This window comes from Cricetulus griseus, chromosome 6 (assembly GCF_003668045.3).
Source record: "Cricetulus griseus strain 17A/GY chromosome 6, alternate assembly CriGri-PICRH-1.0, whole genome shotgun sequence".
In the NCBI taxonomy this organism is placed as follows: domain Eukaryota; kingdom Metazoa; phylum Chordata; class Mammalia; order Rodentia; family Cricetidae; genus Cricetulus; species Cricetulus griseus.
Genome location: NC_048599.1, coordinates 154055558 through 154075596, shown reverse-complemented (window position 1 = coordinate 154075596; position 20039 = coordinate 154055558). Strand labels below are relative to the sequence as shown.

General features: G+C 54.6%; 3 protein-coding genes across 3 annotated transcripts; 1 reads left to right on the top strand and 2 right to left on the bottom strand.

Annotated features, from left to right (window-relative positions):
• Positions 1–175: 175 nt before the first annotated feature.
• Positions 176–635, bottom strand: LOC113836296 (tuberoinfundibular peptide of 39 residues). Its single transcript, XM_027420505.2, has 2 exons — positions 508–635; positions 176–350 (listed from the first exon to the last, which is right to left on the bottom strand). The coding sequence occupies exons 1-2, from the start codon at positions 633–635 to the stop codon at positions 176–178; spliced, it is 303 nt and encodes a 100-aa protein (XP_027276306.1).
• Positions 636–3190: 2555 nt separating this feature from the next.
• Gfy (golgi associated olfactory signaling regulator) lies at positions 3191–5346 on the top strand. Its single transcript, XM_027420506.2, has 3 exons — positions 3191–4352; positions 4676–4849; positions 5153–5346. The coding sequence occupies exons 1-3, from the start codon at positions 3191–3193 to the stop codon at positions 5344–5346; spliced, it is 1530 nt and encodes a 509-aa protein (XP_027276307.1).
• A 414-nt stretch (positions 5347–5760) lies between these two features.
• Slc17a7 (solute carrier family 17 member 7) lies at positions 5761–17728 on the bottom strand. The gene is made up of 12 exons (XM_027420665.2): positions 17475–17728; positions 13012–13264; positions 12049–12167; positions 11676–11790; positions 11512–11599; positions 11259–11345; positions 11027–11169; positions 9865–10014; positions 9615–9747; positions 8587–8697; positions 8124–8251; positions 5761–7119 (listed from the first exon to the last, which is right to left on the bottom strand). The coding sequence occupies exons 1-12, from the start codon at positions 17726–17728 to the stop codon at positions 6826–6828; spliced, it is 1875 nt and encodes a 624-aa protein (XP_027276466.2). The 3' UTR covers positions 5761–6825.
• Between the last annotated feature and the right edge of the window lie 2311 nt (positions 17729–20039).

Below are 20039 nucleotides of genomic sequence, written 5' to 3'. Positions count from 1 at the left end.
AAAGGGAGAGCGGAGTGGCAGGGGATCGAGAAAGCACAGACTCGGGGAGGAGGGACCTGCGCGGAGACGGGTGGCAGTCAGGCGGCGCACCCCCGCTGGCCCCCCACACCCATGCTAGGGCCGCTCAGCGAGAAGGCGCGGTAGCTCCGGGGCAGGCTCTTTATTGTGCTCGTGCTCAGGGCGCGTCCAGCAGCAGCAGCTTCTGCATGTACGAGTCTAGCCAGCGGCGGCGCTCCAGGGCGGCCAGCAGGCGCGCGCGCTCTCGAAAGGCTGCGTCGTCGGCTAGCGCCAGGCTGCGCCGAGACAGGGGAGTACCCAAGTCCGCCCAGGCCCGGCCGGGGGCGCGGAGGCTGCGGGAAAGAGAGACGCAGTTGGCTGAGCGCCGGGCCCCACCTGCCGCCAGGCCCCACTGTTTTAACATCAAGCCCTCCCTCAGCCCCGCGTGTTATTTCGCCTTCCCTTAGGGGGTCGCCTCCCTTTCCTGGGTGTCCGGGATCTCACACTTACCTGAACACACCTGCGAGGGGCAGGGCGACACCTGAGGCAGGGCCGGTGCCCCAGGGCACAAGCAGCAGCAGCAGCAAAAGCAGCAGCAGCCGCTCTCGGGGGCTCCTGGACACCTGGCAGGTCTCCATCACCTGTGGACACAGGGGACAGGATCTCGATGTTACCATCCTGCCCAGAACCTGGGAGCCCGCCGTGAACCCCGCCAGCCTCCCGCGAGCCCCCCCCCTACCGTGCAGTGGGCTCAAGGAGCAATGCTCATACCCCCCTTATATACCCGCACAACCCCCGCCTTGGCAGTGACGCAGGCCGGGCTGGGGGCGCGGGGTCACTCCACCCCACGCTCATTAGGAGCCGCCAGCGGTAATGAGAAGCCTGGTGGGGACCTCTGCGGCTGTGGCCGCCATCAACTAATTGGGACCCAGAGCTGGTACTGAAGAAGAGGAGTGGGGAGGACAGACAGAGAGGTGGACACAAGGGGTGTGTCAGAGAGATAAAAATAGAGACTGCAGAGGGGGACCATTAGAGCACAAGTCAGGGACACAGAGAGGCAGAAAGAGAGCAGAGGAATCCAAGAGGAGAGAGAGGGAAGGAATAACCTCCAAACAGGACAAAGACATGGTGCCCTAGGAAGGAAATAACACGAAGAGAGGAAGGCCTGAGGGCTCTGGAGATGGAGAGGAAGACTGAGGGAGGAGGATGTGGAAAGGGTGGCCAGGCCCAGCAGAGACAGCCAGCCAGGCAGAGAGAGGAGGTGGAGTGTGCAAACAGGTGAAGTCACCACTCCTGGGCTTCCACAGGGGTGTGTCTTCCCCCTTCTCTCAGGAGACACTGAGACATGGTGAAGATAAGGCCCAATCCTCCATGCCAGCACGTTTAAAGGGAGCTCCCAAGGCCACCCCATAGTGCAGTACAGCACTCAGGAGGCAGAAGCAGGAGGATCACTGCAATTCTGAGGCCTGTGTATGCTACATAATAAGACTGTTTCACAGGAAGGGGGGATAAAGAAGGAACCCTTCTCCCACACCATGGGCAAGGGAGGTCAACAGGGGCCGGGACTCTTACCTCTGCAGAGAGGAGGGGCCTAAGCTTGGAATCCCAAACATGAACATGGTCAAGACAGGGCCCCAGACTCCTGGGTTCTGGCAAGGGGACACCTGGAAGCCTGGATGGAGTCTTTAGCCTGAAGAGGACAAAGTGGTCTAGTAAGGTTAAAGTAGAAAGGTACCAGGCGTTTCTTCCTTCCTTCCTTCCTTCCTTCCTTCCTTTCCTTTCCTTTCTTTTCTTTTCTTTTCTTTTTCTTTTTTCTTTTTTTTTTTCCCGAGACAGGGTTTCTCTGTATTGTTTTTGGAGTTTGTCCTGGAACTCACTCTGTAGACCAGGCTGGCCTGAAACTGATTCAGTAGCCCAGAATAGCCTCAAATTTGTGGCAGTTTTCCTGCCTCAGCCTCCCCACATGCTGGGATCAAAGTCATGGACCACCACTCCTGGCTCTTGTTTTCACACCCAGTCTTGCTAGTCTTGTACCCCAGGCTAGTGTGGATCTCACTATGTCACCCAAGACAGCTTTGAACTCATAATCCTCCTGCCTCAGCCTTCCAAGGACAGGGATCACAGGTCTGTACCATCATACCTGGCCAGACTTTGGCTTCAAAGGGAAAATAGCTTGGTTAAAAGCCTTCCTCCTCTGCCCTAGTGATGAGGTCCTGTCTCTGTTTCTTTAAGAACCTCAGCTTGTTGCTAGGCGCCCAGGATTCCCCAGAGAGGGGGTCAGGTGCTTAGCCTGTGTGCTTCTGGGACCCTAGTGCCTGCCCCTTCCAGCGCCATTCAGCAGCACTCCCTGCCTGTCTCTTTGTCCAGCGCTGATCATCTGCTGTTGTCTTGAACACCACTGAACAGGTAAGAGACCCCATAACCCCAAGTGTCCCACCCAAGCTCACTCCTCCATCTCCAGCCCGCCACAGAAACCACTGGATCCCTAGCTGCATCCTTTGTAAACAGGGGACAGAGCTCACAGTCCTGACCCCATCCCCAACAATCCGATGAGTCTGCACCTCACGTCCCTAGAACTCAGATCCAGACATCATCTAACCCATGGTCTAAGGATCCCATGTCTTTTGCCCACTTCTAGGTCCCAATATTCAAAACTTCTAAACTCCTGATTTCTGGCAAGAACAAGTGACATAGGCCCTCAGCCCTTCACTGTGTGGGGACTCAGAGCCCAGCAGCTTCCTTCTTAGGACCATAGAGTCTCCCTCCTCCCTCTGACTCAGCGCGGGCCCCAGCTCTTCATTCTTAACCATAGTGTTAAGCTGTGCAGTCCTGGTGTCTTACGATCCCTGGGAGGAGAGGATTGTCCTGTGTCCCCTTAGCCATCTGATGCCCTCAAAAGGTGGAATCTAACATTTGTGGGAGCTTAGAAAGGTGTCATTGTGTCCCAATTTTTCAGGTACCCCACTGGGAATGCACTTCCCAAGAATCCCTGAACTCTCGTAACCTGGGTGACCACAGTTAGCACCCCACAGCCACCAGGGACTTGCAATTGGGTTTTGCCACAGTCCCTGGACAGACCTGTTCCTTAAGGGAGCTAGTGGGTGTGACCTCTGGGAGCGGGTGTGGCTCTAGGACGCTTTGGCCTTAACCTTTTCCTACCTAACCCTTCCACAGCTAGAGGCATCTCTGAGCCATGCAGCCCTTCAGCCCCATCTTCTTGCTCATCTTCCTCCTCGATGGTCTGGGCTCCAAGGCAGCTCCCTCAGCTTCTCTATCTGTGAGCTCCGACCCCCAGGGGATGATCCAGCCCTCTAGGAAGCCCATTGGCGCTCTAGAAAATTCTACTAGAGATGGGCCTACCCCAGGATACCCTTCAACAGTTCCACCTGAGCCCTCCAAGACACCGCCCTCAGATCCCCATCACACCTCTAGGGAAAACCCAAGTGAGACCCCCAGCCCCAGCCTCTCAGATGCTCCAGAGACCCCAGTGCCTGCCCAGCGTATGACCTCAGTCACAGAATCCCAGGAGGCTTCACAAGCTAACCCCTCCAAAGCAACACTGCCAGAATCTCCTGAGACCCCCAAACCTGACCTGACTGCAATTTCCCAGTCTGGAACTCCTGATATCCAAAACCCTAATCCCTTCAAAGCTTCACTCCCAGAATCTCCTGAAACTAAACACACTGACCCTATGCCAACTATACACCAAGACTCCCCTGAAATCCTCAGAGGAGAGACTCCCCAAATCTCTCCAGACGAAGGACCTAAAGTACCAAGTCCTGGCCCCACCCAACTCCTCAGCTTCAGATCCCTAGAGACCTATGACCCTACTACCTCCAGAACCCTAAATTCTGCCTTACTACCAACCACCCATCCCGACCCTACAGAAACGCCACAGTCATCATTTCTCCTCACTCACAATTCTAATCCCACTGATATCCCCCAAACACAGCTCCCCACAACCCCCAACCAAAATGCAACAGAGATGGCTGTGGCCTCTGACTTGGAAATCACCACTAGTCTTCCCACTCAACCAACAGCAACCTTCAGGGAGGAAGCCACCATACCCCGTGATCCAGGCTTGAGTCCCAGCCCAGGGGCCCCTGCAGCCATCCAAGCTGACATTCCTGGCCTGTCCACCTCAGATTCCCCAGGGACCAAAGAGCTGAATGTACCCCAGAATTCAGGCCCCAAAGGACCAAACAACCCTCCTGCCTCTGCACAGATTAGAGGCCCCCCTGCTCCTCCACAACACCCCAATCAGGTAGCCCCTGGGGAGCCTCAGGCCCCTCAGAGACACAGCCCAGGAGAGAGAGTCAATACTATCATCGTGGTGGAACGAGTGAAGGAGACTGGTGAGAGGCCTAGCCATGGATCTCAAAGCAGAGAGCTGGGGCCTGGATCCCTGGGTCTGAGGGAGGAGGGCTGGGTCTGGATCCCTGGGTCTGAGGGAGGAGGGCTGGGTCTGGATCCCTGGGAAAAGGGAGGAGGGCTGGGCCTGGATCCCTGGGTCTGAGGGAGGAGGGCTGGGTCTGGATCCCTGGGAAAAGGGAGGAGGGCTGGGCCTGGATCCCTGGGTCTGAGGGAGGAGGGCTGGGCCTGGATCCCTGGGTCTGAGGGAGGAGGGCTGGGTCTGATAGAGGAAGCACTCAGTTTAAATGGCTGTGTCATTTCTCAGGGATGACTCTGGTCAGCCGCCCACGAGGCTCCATCAGTGGAGCCCTATGCCTGTTCTTGGCGGGGACAGTGATGCTGATTGGTGTCTTCCTGCTGCTGTGGTGTCTCTACCGCCGAGCCTCCAGACACAGGTCCTTTGCACACCACAGGCTCCAGGACAGCGGAGACGAACCAGGTGAGTTCCCACCGGTTTCCTTATCCAGGCCTTGCAGGGGACTTAGGATACCCTTAAAGAACACAGGCCCCTGTCCCAGGTAACCATGGTCTGGTCCCAGCCCCTTATATCTGAAATTGCTCCTCTTCCTCCCCCCCCCACTTTCTGCTCTTCTGAGATAGGTTTTTCACTATGTAGCCTGGATGCCCCCAACCCCCACACACATTCAGAGCTCTCCAGGATATCCTCAGCTCACACACACACACACACACACACACACACACACACACACACACATACCTAACCCCACCCTTGCCCCTGCAGTATTGCACCTGGATACCCCGAAGGACCCCTTGGACCTCTACTTCTATGCCCCCGACGCATGGGTGCCCTCACACATCGCCACGCGGCAGCCACCTCCCACGCCTCCACTGCCGCCCAAGCTGCCCCCTCCGCCCCGCGGGCCACAGCGCCTGGAAGCCCTGTCGCCTGCCGCTCTGTCTCCCAACTTCGTCTGATGCCCGAAGCACTGCAGACGCAACCCAGCTTCAACACCTAGAGGAACCCCAGAGCCAAGCAGAGCTTCCCAATAAACCACCTCACCCTCTAGAGTTTGCATCTGAGTGCTTGGCGGAGGGGCCGTGGGAGACCCTCACCTCCTACAACAGACGAAAGGTGAGAAACTGAGGTATAGATTATGGCAGTAGCAGAGGACTGGGTTCCAGCCTAGAGCAAGGGGGAAGCTGGGAGCTCCAGTGTAGACAGTAGGGAAAGACAGTAGGGAGAAGGCTGGGTCTGAAGCCCTGGGCTGATTGATGGAGGAGGCTGGGGTCTGAAGCCCTGGGTCTGAGGGAGGAGGCTGGGGTCTGAAGCCCTGGGCTGAGGGAGGGAGGAGGCTAGGGTCTGGGCCCACATCAGCTGACAACCTAATATGTACACCAGAGCATTTATTGGACGTGGGATGGGCAGAGCAGGATTTACTGTCACAGACAGACACAAAGACACAACCCTGCCCCGGGAACAGCGCTCGTCTCCCAAGCCTGCTCCCTTTCCTGGGCTCCTTCTCCCCTCTCACACACAATCCCCACATTTCTAAGTTGAAAGAGGGGTAACTATGAGGGGAATCATCCCTATTTGGAGTAATTTAGCCCCTGAGGGACACACAAATGGCCACTGAGAAACTGAGGGCAGTCTGAACTACCCAGGAGGATAAAGTGCAAGGATTTGGGGGGAAAGGGAGATCCTGAAACCACCCCGGGGAATAAGTGACAGCTTCTAGCCACTGAGTTAATGGACTGGAGCAGCCACTACTTAGACCTGAAAACTAAGTCAGAAAAAGCACAGGGTGAGTGGAGCCACTTCGGCCATTTCCCTGGACATTGTACTAAGCTAAGGACAAGGGACAAGGCCTGGCAAAGTGCTGGCAAGGGGAGGAGGGAAGTAAAGAGTGGGGAGACTTGAAGCCGCCATTTTCCCTCAGAAACGCTGGTGAGAATCAGTCCTTGGAATGGCGGGGTTGGTGGTTGGTTGAACCAACTTGGGAAATGCAGAATGGTTAGGAGAGCCTTGGAACTAATAGATGACAACCATGAATTTTTTTGAGTTGGGGACCAGCTGAATAATTTTGGGGTAGCCTGAGAATCCCTGGGGTCCTACAAAAAGGGGTGGAACCTCAAAACCACAAGAGAGTGAAAGGGGTTGAACAGTCCATCCAAATAAAGCCTGAAAGGAGAGATTTGAAACCATTCAGGGGGAACAAGCAAAGAACAACTTTCAGGGATGCTTGGGTATCCTTGAAACTGCCAGTGTGCGGCTTCACCCCCTTGAGAGGCAGTTGAGAAGGGAGAAGGTTGGTTGACAGCACTGGGAACAAGGGAAGACTTGCATCTTAGGCCTGAGACAGACAGAGAGGGGTCGGGCTCCTCAGCACTGCAGCTCGGGCTAGAGGTGCGTTGAGTAGAGGTCCTGGAAACTGCCAATCAGTGGGAGGCACACGGTCAGTAGTCCCGGACAGGGGGTGGGGGCCTCGGAGGCTGAACTGTGCTGTGTGTGGCCCCATACGAAGGAGGAGGTGCGGGGGGTGCTCCCGGGGGCTCAGCCTCGTCTTCCACTTCGCTTTCATCACTGCCAGCTAGCTGGTCATGGCTGACAAAGCCACACTTCTCCTCGCTCATCTCCTCTGGCTCTGCCCACGGCTGCTTCTCTCCCGAAGCAAAGACCCCATAGAAGATGACACCCCCATAGTGCACCAGGGAGGCGATGAGGAACACGTACTGCCACTCTTCCCGAGTCTGGTGGCAGACAAAAGGGTCAAAAGAGGGAGGGTGTACACCTATCATCTCAGGAGCTCTGCAGGCTGACACAGGAGGATGGCCAGCGTGGGCTACAGGAGGCCTTGTCTTTAAAAATACATATATTTGGAGGCTGAAAAGATGGCTCAGAGGGTAAGAGGTCTTATTGCTTTTATAGAAGACCCAAGTTCAGTTCCCAGCGCCCGCATTAGGCAGCTCACAATGGCCTGTGATTCCACTGAGTCCAATGCCCTCTGGCCTCAGTGGACACAGCAGTCACATGCACGATTAAAAATAAAAGGAGGCCAGGTGTGGTGGCACACACCTTTCATTCCAGCACTCAAGGAACAGAGGCAGGTGAGTCTCTATGAGTTCAAAGCCTGCATGGTCTACATAGAGTTCCAGACCAGCGAGGGCCACATAATGAGAGTCTGACAAAAAAAAAAAAAAAAAAAAAATGGGGTTGGTGAGATGACCCAGTGGGAAGAGGCTCTGCCAACCCTGATGACCTGAATTTTACCCCGGGACCCACATGCTGGAAAGAGGGAACCAGCACACATCCCACAGCACAAAATATCTCACACACTCTGCATTACCAGAAAAACTAATAAAAATAGATTTTTTAAGAGATAAAAGAAAATCTCTGAGACCAGTCTGGTCTACAGACTGAGTTCCAGGACAGCCAGGGCTACACACAGCAACCCTCTCTTAAAAAAAGAAAGAAAGGGCCGGGCGTTGGTGGCGCACGCCTTTAATCCCAGCACTCGGAAGGCAGAGGCAGGCGGATCTCTGTGAGTTCGAGTCCAGCCTGGTCTCCAAAGCGAGTGCCAGGACAGCCTCCAAAGCTACACAGAGAAACCCTCTCTCGAAAAACCAAAAGAAAAAAAAAAAGGAAAGAAATGAAGGAAGACAGGAAGGAAGGAGGTAGATGGATAAAAGGAAGAGAGAGGAGGAAGGTTGGGCACCAGAAGGTTGCAGGTGTTCACTGGAAGGGCTGTGCTAACCTTGTGCTTGGTCATCGCACCCACGATGATGGGACACACCATCCCAGACAGTGTGCCCACGCCATTGGAGATGCCCATCAAGATGCTGGCATATCGAGGGGCGATGTCCAAGTGGTTCACATTAAACCCTGGCGGGGTATCAAGTCAGCAGTTGTCACACGAAATTCCCACTGGCAGTATCACACCCACCCACCCTATGCTCTTCTGAGGCACTCATTTAAAGGATTTATATTTATGAATGTGTATGTCTGTGTGAGGGTATGCATGTGTGAGTGCGGTGCCCACAGAGGCCAGAGAAGACGCATGATCCACTACTGGCAGTTGGGTAGGCTGGGAACCAAATTCAGGTCCTCTGAAAGAGTGGCAAATCTTAACTGCTAAGACATCTCTCTAGTTCCTGAGAAGCCCATTTTGGGGCTTGAGCTGACTCCAGTACTCCCAGCTACCCATCTGGGGTTCTCACCAGAGATGGCAAAGCCGCTGAAGCCCACAGCCAGGACAAGGAAGGAGATGGCCACACCTTTGGAGTGCGAGTATCCGACCACCAGCAGCAGCGTGGCTTCCATCCCAAAGCCTGCAAAGGGCCATGTTTCCCAAGTGCACATTGTGACCCCACTGGCCACCCTGCCATATTCCCAGCCTTGAGCTCACCCCAGCCCCCTTCTATGGACCCCACCTGGCCCCTCTGACCTACAGAAGACATGACTCCAGTTCCACCAAACCAGAGCAGATCCCCCTTCCAAGACCAAACCCGACCTAAGTCTTTTGGCCACTCAGCCTTAAAAAGGCCCACTGTGGTCCCATCTTCTGGCTAGGCCACACTCTGCAAGACCCAACACCCCCGTCTCTGAACTCTCCAAACTCACTTCTATGTCCCTATCACATAAGGAAGCCTGGTACCCCACTCACACCCACCCCACCCCCACTCTCAACCATCTTGCTAGGTCCCCATTTAGTCTGGAGTTCCCAAGTCCCCACCTATGACCTGTCTCCCCAAAACCCCAGTTATGACTATCTAGGGTTTTAGGGTTATATAGGGCTCAGGTCCCCCATCCACAACTACCCCTGCCCTCCTCCACTCCAGCTCCCAGACTAGGTTTTATTGTTGTTGTTTTGTTTTGTTTTGTTTTTTGAGACAGGGATTCTCTGTGTAGCCCTGGTTGTCCTGGAACTCACTCTGTAGACCAGGCTGGCCTTGAACCTCTTGAGTGCTGGGATTAGTGCACTACCACGAAGTTTAAGTCTGGTTCTACGAAGCCTCCTGGAGGCCCCACCCTCCCAGTTTGGTGTCATCTCTACACCACACGGGGCTGTAATCACCGCCTACCCTGTCCACATGGTTGTCTTCAAACCTAACTTCATGAAAGTGTTGCACACTGCCCTTTCTCATTCAGGTGGGGTTGGGTCAGCCACACCCTTTAGGCCCACCTCTACCCTGTCCATCAGACCCTCCCCTTCGTACTCTGCTCCACCTGGACCCCACGCACTCACCCCCACAGTTCATCAATTTTCGCACATTGGTGGTGGACATGATACGGCGACTGCGAAGAAAGTCGGCAATCTGGCCTCCGATGGGTACGATGATGGTCATGACGAGGTGAGGCAGTGCCGACACCAGGCCCACCTGTGAGAACAAGCAAACGGGCACCCATTCCCTTTGGTTACTGCAACCTTCTCCTCCATCCCTGCCTAGGGATGCAGGCACCCTCTCCCTCACCCCTACTGAGTCCCCTGCTCCAACCTTGCTGATCTCAAAACCGAAGACTTCTTCAAAGTAGGCAGGCTGTGAAATGAGGAGCAGGTAGAAGGTCCAGCTACGGCAGAAGTTGGCCACAATGATGGCATAGACGGGCATGGACGTGAAGAAGCGCCTCCAGGGTGTGTTAAACTTCTGTGGGGGAGGGGCGGGAGGGGAAGGGGGTGGAGAGGGGAGAGCAGACTGTGCTAAGACAGCTACCAGGGCTTGGAATTCATGTCCTTACAGGCACCCCACCATAGCTTACAGAAGCCTTTAGCATGGGCCATGTCTTTACTCTTGGGGACTTAGGAATTCTAAAAACCCAGCTTTAAGGTTGCATTGCAGGGATGCAGAATGGGCTCTGACTCCAGAGAGGTTCCTTGAGTTTCAGATGTTGGTCTCCATGATAACCCATAAATGAGCCCCGTAAAATGTCTCTTCAATCGCCCCACAAAGCTTAGCCATACCCACAACAATATCTAGCAAAATCTCAAATTCTAACGCCCCCCCTGCTGCTTTTAAGCTCATCCTTCCATCTAACTCAGAGTTAGGGCCCACCTTGTACCATTCGACATCCAGTACCTGCCATTCCTGAACTCCATCCAGCCTAGCCCAGCCATTTTACTTTTCTTTTCCATTTTTTTTTAGTAGTGAAAATAGAACTCACGACCTCATGCGAGCTAGGCAAGCACTCTGTCACTGAGTCACACCCCAGCCCCTCACTGGGGGATTCTAGGCAAATGATCTACCATTGAGCTATACCTCTAACCCACTTTTCACTTTTTTGTTGTTGTTTTTTGTTTTGTTTTTAGACAGGGTTTCTCAGGGTTTCTTGTTTAGACAGGCTTTGGAGGCTGTCCTGGAACTAGCTCTTGTAGACCAGGCTGGTCTCAAACTCACAGAGATCCACCTGCCTCTGCCTCCTGAATGCTGGGATTAATTAAAAGGCGTGCACCGCTTGGCCCACTTTTCACTTTTGAAACAAAGCTTACTATATTTCTTCCTCCTGCCTCAGCCCCTCCCTTGGTAGCTGGGATGGCAGGCCTGCATCACCATACCCCATTAGCCCAGCCTTTTGCTGGGCAGTCCTATCTTCTCTGCACAGCTTTGAGCCAGCACACTGCTCTCCTCCCTGCCCAGTCCTGCAGCCTCATGACCAACCAACCGTAACAGGGTTCATGAGCTTGGCACTCTCTCCAATGGCATCCTCAATGTATTTGCGCTCCTCTTCTGAGATGCTCGGGTGCAGTGCAGGTGACTCATAGGAGACCAGCAACCAGAACAGGTACCAAAAGATCCCAAAGCTGCCTGGGGGAGGAGGAACAGATGGGAGCAGGGTGACACCCAGCCTCCCTCAGCCCCAGGGACACCCAGAACCACGCATTCAAGTCCCTCACCATAGACATAGAAAACGGAGCTCCATCCTGAATACTGCACCAGGACCCCAGCGAGGGGCATGGCAACCACTGCCCCAGCATAGGAACCTGAGCAGACAGTGAGAGCAGAGAACAGGCCTGTCTCCCTACGTCCAGGAGAGCAGACCCTCAGCCCTGGAATCTGCCACACCGAAGCTGAGACCACAGCTCAGCCCCCTCACACAGGTGCCAGTCCCCCTCACACAGGTGCCAGTCCCCAGGCCCTTCATCTCACCACAAAAGGCTGTTGTCGCCAGTCGACTCCGTTCTAAGGGAGGGGCCCATTTGCTCCAGATGCCATGGCAGGCAGGGTATGTGACCCCCTAGGGAGGGAACACCAAGGTCAAAGAGAAGAGGTGAGGTCGGAGAGGGGAGCAAGGCTTATGGGGCAGGCTTTACCTCCACCAATCCCTGCAGGATCCTCACGAAAATGACACAGCCATAGTGGACACGGGCTGCTGAGGGGATCAACATGTTTAGGGTGGAGGTAGCCACAATGGCAAAGCCAAAGACCCTGTTGGAAAACGTGGGGGAAAAGAGTCTAGACAAGGCAGATGCAGTAAGGTAGGTATTCATGTGGTCCTAGCCATCTGATCTTCCCACCATCCCTAGGATTTTGCCCTTCCTGCCCACAATAGAACTCAAGGCCACCTCTAAGATATGGCCTCAAACAAGGACCCTCCCAATTTCCCGGAACCAAACCCAAGACCACACCCTTGAGCTCCACCATACACAACTGAATGTCTGCCACCTTGAGACTCCACCACTGTACCTGTTGGCTGCGAATTTTTGGCAGATAAATCCTCCAGGAATCTGAGTGACAATGTAGCCCCAGAAAAAGGAGCCATGTATGAGGCCGACAGTCTCTGGATCCCAGTTGAACTGGGCTTTCTGTGGGTCAAAATACACATCAAACTAGGCGCCCTCCAGACTCTACCCTCCACCAATCAGCACCCATAGACTTAGTGCCTCAGACAATCAGCAACAAGTTCCCCTCCCCGTGCCCAAACCTACCAATCAGAGCTCACTGGAGCTCTGCTCTTCTATGTTGCTATGGCTTGCCCTACCACTTTAGCTATAAGCGCTTTTGCCTAGAAGCCTAGTTCTACTTGCTTGCTTACCTCGGTATCCCCTCCCTGAACATCCCCATGTGTGGGGATGACTGCCTCCTGTTTGTGGACAGACCTGTATGGGGCCTAGGCAGGGCCAAGAAGCAGCTAAATTAGGGGTGTTCCTTGTTACATGGGAGCAAAGGATGGGGTTTCAGGTAAACTACAGACCAAACTAAGATTCTTTTTTTTTTTCTGTTCCCAATCATGGGCATGGCTTCTATAATACCCAAGTTAAAATAGTGTAAATCTGAGCTTGGGGGGAGCTTTGGGTGTGGGCCAGAACTAATCAGGTGGACAAAGGAAGAGAGACATTTGGAAAGGAGCTTGAGATAGGAGTGAAAGTATATAAATGTCACCCAGGAACATAAACGTGGGACACAGCTGTAAGAGAACTGGCTACAAGGTCCAAAATGGACTGAGGTAATGAGTATCAAGCCTAACTAATCCTGCTGTGGCAATTCCTAACCCGGGATGGAAAGGGGGTGGCGCTTTCCATCAGGGCAGGACTTAGCGAGGCAGGGGCAGGGAGTAAGGTCAGATCTGCAGGATTCTAGCTGGGAAGGAGTGTGAACTGGCCGCGTGTGACCTCACAGGCTGTGAGTAGGGCTCGCTAGAGCAGCTACCTGCACCACCACGTGGCCCCCGCGGTGGGTCGTGCTGTTGTTGACCATGGACACGATGGCCACGCCCAGGTTGCAGCGGATGCCGAAGCTGATGCAGAAACCCAGACCACTCATGATGGCAATGATATAGCGGCGAGGGAGACCAAAGCAGGTGCAGTCCACCACAGGAGGGTCCCGCGTGTGCGTGGTCACTGGGCGCCCATCAGCGCTCAGCTCCAGTGTCTCTGCGCCTTCCTGACGCTTCTCCAGGAACCTGCAGGGGCAGCGAGAAGCAAAGACTCAGCAGTCCAGGCCCCTCCTCCCGGTGACACAGGGGTTCCTGGCTTAATCTTGCTCTGCTGCCCTCACTAGGATGCAGGCATCTCTGGACCTGTCTTTCCCTCCCTCCATCCAAGAACTCAGGTTGTCTCCTCCCTGTGACACAGGAGTGCACGACAAAACCCACATCTCTTGTCAGACCCAGAATTCTGAGTCGGAATTCCTCCTGGTACCAGGAGTCCAGCTGTCTTCTGCCTGGATTCGACTCTCGGGTCAAGATCTTCAGTTACCTCCCCAGCCTTCTCCCCTCTCCACTAAAGAGTTATAGACTCTACACTACCCTTCGGAATCAAAGCGCAGGTGCCTGCAAGCCCCCAACACAAGCTCCAAGACGGTCCCCTACCCCCTCCGCAGATGCAGATCCGAGTCTATTTGAGTCAGCAAAGGTACAAAGGAGAGGCCTGCGCAAAGGTGTCAACAGACCAGATGCTTCGAGCCACATATATAGACCCCTCCCCCTGCCCCCGTGGTTGCCCTGCCCTGCTTCTAGGCCCCAGCTATTGGGCTGAAGCCCATTCCCACACATGTGGGTTTGGGGAGTTCCTCAGGGGTGAAGTCCAGCAGTCCGGCTTGGGCCCCCTAGGGGAATCTGAGGTTCAGACTGTCAGCCTGGGGAACGGGGAGGGGAAGTGATGACTGGTGTCCTGGCAAGGGACAGATGGCCCTGGTAGGGAGATTGGCGCATTCATTCCCCAGCGTGACTCTCGCCTCCGCCCGATCTGCATCCAGGATTGAGTCTGTGATGATGGATAGGGCTCATGGAGGGGCTGTCTCCCAGCCAGAGAGAGGCTACTGGAGGCAGGGGAGCCTGACCTGGAGACGGTGGGGAGAAACCAGAGAGATGGGAGATTGCTGCAGGGAAAGACAAAGGGCTATGGGGACAGAAGCATGGAGAGTAGACAGAGGACTAGCCTAAGACTTGCAGGGAGAGAGAGAGTGGTCCAGAGAGTAAGAACCTCAGAGCAGGGAGATAACAGAAACCTAGAGAAAGGAGGAGAGAGGGTCAGAGAACTAGAGGAAGGCAGACAGAAGCTCAGGGAGAGAGAAGGAATTGACTGGCATTCAAGTGAGAGACACAGATGTGTGGTGAGGAGGGCAGAGCCTTGATGTTAGAAACTGGAGAGGTGAGGAGACCTGGAGGACAATGTCTAAGGCCAGTGAGGTGCCTGAAATATGGGGATATTGAGAGCTCACTGTGGCCCCTCTGAGGCGAGTAAGCAACCAGGGCATCAGGCTGGATCCCAGGAAGGGGTGAGAACAGATGGAGGCGAGGGAGACTGGGACGGGGGAGGAAAGAACAGCCAGACGGGCTGGGGGGAGGGGGTGGAGGACCAAAGACAGCCACAGCCCCATCCTGAGACTTAAGGAGGTGGGCAAGAAAGGGGTGGAGGTAGAAACCAGGCGTGACAATTCATGCCTGTAACCCCAGCACTCTTAAGGCTGAGGCAGGAGGATTGCTACAATTTCAAGAGCAGCCTGGGCTACAGAGTGAGACAAGGAGAGCAGAATGTAGCCCAGTCAGCAGTGTTTGCCTAGCATGTAGGAAAGTCTGAGTTCTACCCCCAGCACTACATAAGCCAGGTATATTGGAACATATCTGTAACCACAACACTTAGAGGCAGAAGCAGGAAGATCAGGAGTTCAAGGTCATCCTTGGCTATATAGCTGAAGCCAGCCTGTGTTACACCAGACTTTGTGTTAACAAAAGAAACCATATGATGGCGCTCGCCTTTAATCATAGTACTTTAAGGCAGAGGCAGGAGCTCTGAGTTCCAGGCCAGCCTGGTCTGCATAGCCAAGGATGCACGAGAGCCTGTCCCCCCACCCAAAAAAAAGAGGGGGCCCTGGGGATAGAAAAAGAGATGATGTAGAGCGTACCCAAGGGGAGGAAAATAGAAAGAGTGAACAGAGTCTAAGATCTGGGAATGAAAGCCTCCAGAATGATTAAATAGGGCAGAAGAACCCTGCATGCTCCCTTCTGTAGGACATTACCTGTGAGACTGGAATGTGACCCAGGCTGATTTCTGATATATGACCAACTATGAAACTGCAGGTATGGGTTCTAGCCCCAGAATTTTGATATTTATTGTTTGCAGGCTTTTCAAGCAGAGATTCTGAGTGTCATACAAGAACAGAATACAGCCATCACTGCAGGCGCAAGTGAGACCAGGTGGTGTGTGCATGCAATCCCAGCACTGCAGAGATGGAGGCAAGGTGAGCAGGAGCCCAAGGGCCAGCCTGGGCTACTGGACACCTTATCTCAAAATAACAAGAGTCATAAAGAAGCCCCATCTCCTCTCTGAATGACCCCAACTAGACCAAGGACTTGGTGAGGGAATGTGTCCCTTAGGGTGGAGTCTCCCATCTCAACTGCTCTCTTAAGATACCTGTCCACTCCCTGCACCTGTCTCCTATGCCTTGGTAGCTGCCTGGTTTCTTCTTATTATAGAATTAGGAAATTGAGACTCCAAAAACAGATGTCACAGGTCCAAGGTCACACCAAGGGAAAGCAACTTGGGCCTGATCCATTCCTGGCCCCCAGCATTACCCTGCCCAGAACCTGGCTGAAAGAAGCAAGACCCCCGTCTCCTGGCTCTTCTTCTTTGCCTCATCCAATAGACACCCCCAGCTCCCAACTAGCATCACTCATATCCATCTTCAGGAACGTCTGTGGCTCTTAGCTCTCATCTCAGGTTTGGGAAGAACGACCTGTGTTCAAATGATGTTGGTTCTCAGCCTTTGATGCCCCCACTGTCAAAGTGAATTCTGGATTTTGTAAGCAAATAAATGCTTGCCCTTTCCCCAGCTTTCCACTGCTGCACCTGGGGTCTCTGGTTTGGAGAGGGAAGGCAAGGCCCATAAGGGAAATGGAGAGACTAAGAGAGAGGCCTGAGGAGCACCCTCCTCCTCCTATCACCCCCTCCGGCCCCCTCCACAAGCGTGCCTTTCTCCCGCTCCCCTGACTTCACACTGGTGTATTTTGAGAAACTCGTGAAAGGAGGCGAGAAAAAGGGTGGGGAGGGGCTGGGAATTAGAAAATGGAGAGGTGAAGCTATCTCAGCTCCCCCTTCGCCCCCCTCCACTGTGCCTTCCTGCCTCCCTCTGTCCACCTGATCCCTCTCATGTTACCAGAGGGTGGGGTCAACTTTGGATGGAGGAGGTGAGCTAGGCTATCAGACTATCATTAGGCCCGGGTGGCCCAGTGAGATGTTCTGGGGACCATGTAAAGATGGGCCCAGGGCACTGATGGAGGAAGCAGGGTCTAAGGGCACCATGCCCACGAGGCCATCTCCTCCCCGCACTGTGGGTAGGTATTTTTAGTCTTCTCAAGAGCTGAGTAATTTCTCTGACTTAGAGCCAGAGCTGGGGTTGGGGGTGAGAGGCTGGGAGGTGTCCAGGCTACCTCAGGGGACACTGGGGTCACTGGAATCATGGCTCTGGTTGGGAGCAAATCTCACCCAGTTCTAGCCTATATCCCTTGGGAAGTCCATATTACGCCCCAAGATTAATTTGATTTTGTGGCCTGAAACTCCCTCACCGCCCTGGAACCTGGGATACCCCAGCTTTTCCTCTCAGCTTAACCCCCCTCAAGGACAAGAACCAACAGCCCCAATCCGCTTTAGCTCCAGATTAATGCCTCTAGGGACAGAACCTGAGAAAGAGGAGAGATGGAAAGAGCCAGGTTGGGGAAATAGCAGGGAAGGGGAACAGTCAGAGATTCCAAGAGAGACAGAGATCAAAGTGGAGACCAGAGGTCCAGAGAAGAGACGGTTGGGGAGAGCAAGGGGCTCAGAGTCAGGACTCATGCATGTACATCTAGAGAGCGCAATGGCTCCTAATCAGAGGGAGGGGACAGATCTAAAGTAAAAAGACAGAAGACAGGTGGACAGGGGCTCAGAGAATAGGAAGGGATATACAATCTCAAAGAAAAAGGCAAGCCCAAGGTGGGGTGAGGTACAGGGGGAAAAAGATGATGGACCAGGCAAGATGGGAGAAGAGCAACGACAGGACGGAATCCTGAACAGATGGGTGGGCCTCCCCACACCACGCCAGTATGTCATCTCTCTTCTCCCTCGGTCTGTCTGCCCCCGGGAGCAATGGGGGCGTCCTCACCTTTCCCCTCCCAGGAACCCCACCAAGCTCACCGGTGCAGCCTCCCCAGGGCGCGCCCTGCCAGCTTCCGAAACTCCTCCTGCCGGAACTCCATGGTGGCTGTGCCCACGCGGGTCCCCTGCCAATCCCCCCGCCCGCGGGCCCGGGCGCCCGCGTCCGGGATCCCGGGGTCCGCCCCGGCCCGGCCCGGCCCCGCAGCTCCGCTCGGGGGGAACCAGGCTGAGAGTGCCAGCTGCCCGGGGCTGTAACGGGACTCAACGTCGGGGGGCGGGGCGGGGCGGGGCATCCACGCCCACCCAACGAGGCCCCACCCCTTGCAGACAGGACCGCCTTCTCCTTCCACCCACCTACCTGGGCCGGGACCTGGCCATCTCAAGGCCACGCCCCTGGAACTGAACTCTGAATTGCCTGGTGCCTCAAATACAGTCTACTTCCCAAATTACTGGACCCATGCTCTCTGGGTCCCCGCTTCCCCGAGCTCTGCGCTCCAGAGCTCACTTCCCCATCCGATCTTTGGCTTTCTCATTTTCTTTACTTAAAAAAAAAATTTTTTTTTGAGCCCGGAGGTGGTGATGCAAACCTTTAATTAATCCCAGGATTTAGGGAGGCAGAAACCCCGCCTCAAAAAACAGAACAAACAAACAAAAAACACCTGAGCGATGGTGGCGCACACCTTTGAATGCAGCACTCGGGAGATGGAGGCAGGCAAATCTCTGAGCACGAGGCCAGCCTGGTCTATAGAGCGAGTTCGAGGACAGCCAGGGTTACACAGAGAAACCAAAATAAAAAAAGCTGGGTTTTTTCTGTATTGTTTTGTTTTGTTTAGGACTGGGCGTGGTGGCACACGCCCAGTTTGGTGTTTGCCCTAGCAATTGGTAGGCAGAGGCAGAATCTGGTCTATACAGCGAGTTCCAGGACAGTCAGGGCTACACAGAGAAAACCTGTCTCGAAAAACAAACAAACAAACAAATAATAATAATAATAATAATAATAATAATAATAATTCTATGCATGAGTGTTTGGTCAACATGTCTATCTGTGCACTACTTGTATGCCTAGTGGTCGAACACACCTAAAAATCGCATTGAATTCCTTGGAACTGGAGCTGTGAGCCGCCACGTGGGTGCTGGGAACAGAACCCAGGGCCTCTGGAATTACGGAAGAGCTTGCTCTCTGGCCCCTTCTTTCCTTTTTGGCCATACTGGAGATCGGATCCAGATCCCCACACATGCTAGGCAAGCCAAGCCTCCAGGCAGCCCTCACTCTGTAGCTCATGCTGGCCTTGAACTTATTATGACCCTCCCGCTCCAGCTACACAGGTAACTGAACTACATTGGCTTTCCCCATACGTTTCAGATCCCACTATTCCCTCTGAGTTCTGCTTTCCCACGGGGTTTATCCAGCCCTTCTCTTCCTGAGTGTCAGCTCCCTCCCCTTTGAATTCTGCTCGCTACATCTAGGCCCACCACACTGCCCTCGGTGCCCAGTGGTTCCCTGCCCATTCCCCCAGGATATCCTTAGGCCCTGCGACACTCTTTTGAGTCTGCATCCCTCCTGCTCTGAGTTCTACTCCCGCTCCCATGATATGTCTATCCCTCTGCTCCTGCGGACACGCTAGTTCTGCCTCTGCCTGCTGGGGCCTGACTCCTCCCCGTAAGTCTGTCTCCTCCCCTAAGTCTGTCCCAATTGTGACTTCCACTGCAACCCCAGGATCTGTCCCCACCAGTAGATTCCAGCCCCACACTTTGTGGGGAACCCCAACTCTCCGTTGGCCCTGAAACCCCGAAGCCCGCCAGACCAACACTTTCCCGGTGCACCCCCAGCTCCAGGCCTCAGCAGGGCGCTGGCTTCCCCACCGTCTCTCTCCCCCGCGTGTCGGGCCACAAATGCATTTGGGATTAAATTTTCATGATGCAGCCCAGGAGGGGACGAGAGAAGCCGATCGAGCGGCAGGCGGGCGCGGAAGATCTCTGACAAGCCCCGGGGGAGGAGAGAGGCCGGCCGACCGGCCGGCCGAGCCGCGCACACGCGCCACCTGGTGGCTGCAGAGTCACCGACTGCGTGCGGAGGAGGCGTCCGCGGCTCCCGGCCAGGTGTGAGGGAGGAGCAGATGGTGAGGAGGAGGGTGTGGGAAGGAGGCCCCGCCGCTGCCAATTCCCCGGGCCGTCGCCCGCACCATCACCATGGCGACGGAGGAAGAGGAACGCACCCAGCCTCAAGCTTTTTCAGGACCTGGAAACTAGTCCTCGGTTGCCCAGGGAGGACCTCAGTCTGGACTATGCGCTCCAGTGGCCTTTGCACTTGAGAGTCAGCCCCCACCACCCCACGTTTCTATTTGCCAACGGCTTCTAGTTATAGTTGTCCTAGCTAAGAAGCCCTAAAGTCTAAGGCTTCCTTGCGCCCTCATGTGCGCAGGGCTTTCTAGTGTGCTTGCCGGCATTCTAGGACAGGATGCATCTCCTATTGTACAGACTAGCCTGGAATCCGTCATCCTCCTGCCTCACCCTCTCAAGGATGTTACTGCAGGCACACCCACCAAGCTTGGCTACGTGCCAGACAGATTAGACAGACTTCTAAGTTTACCAACTTTTCTCAAA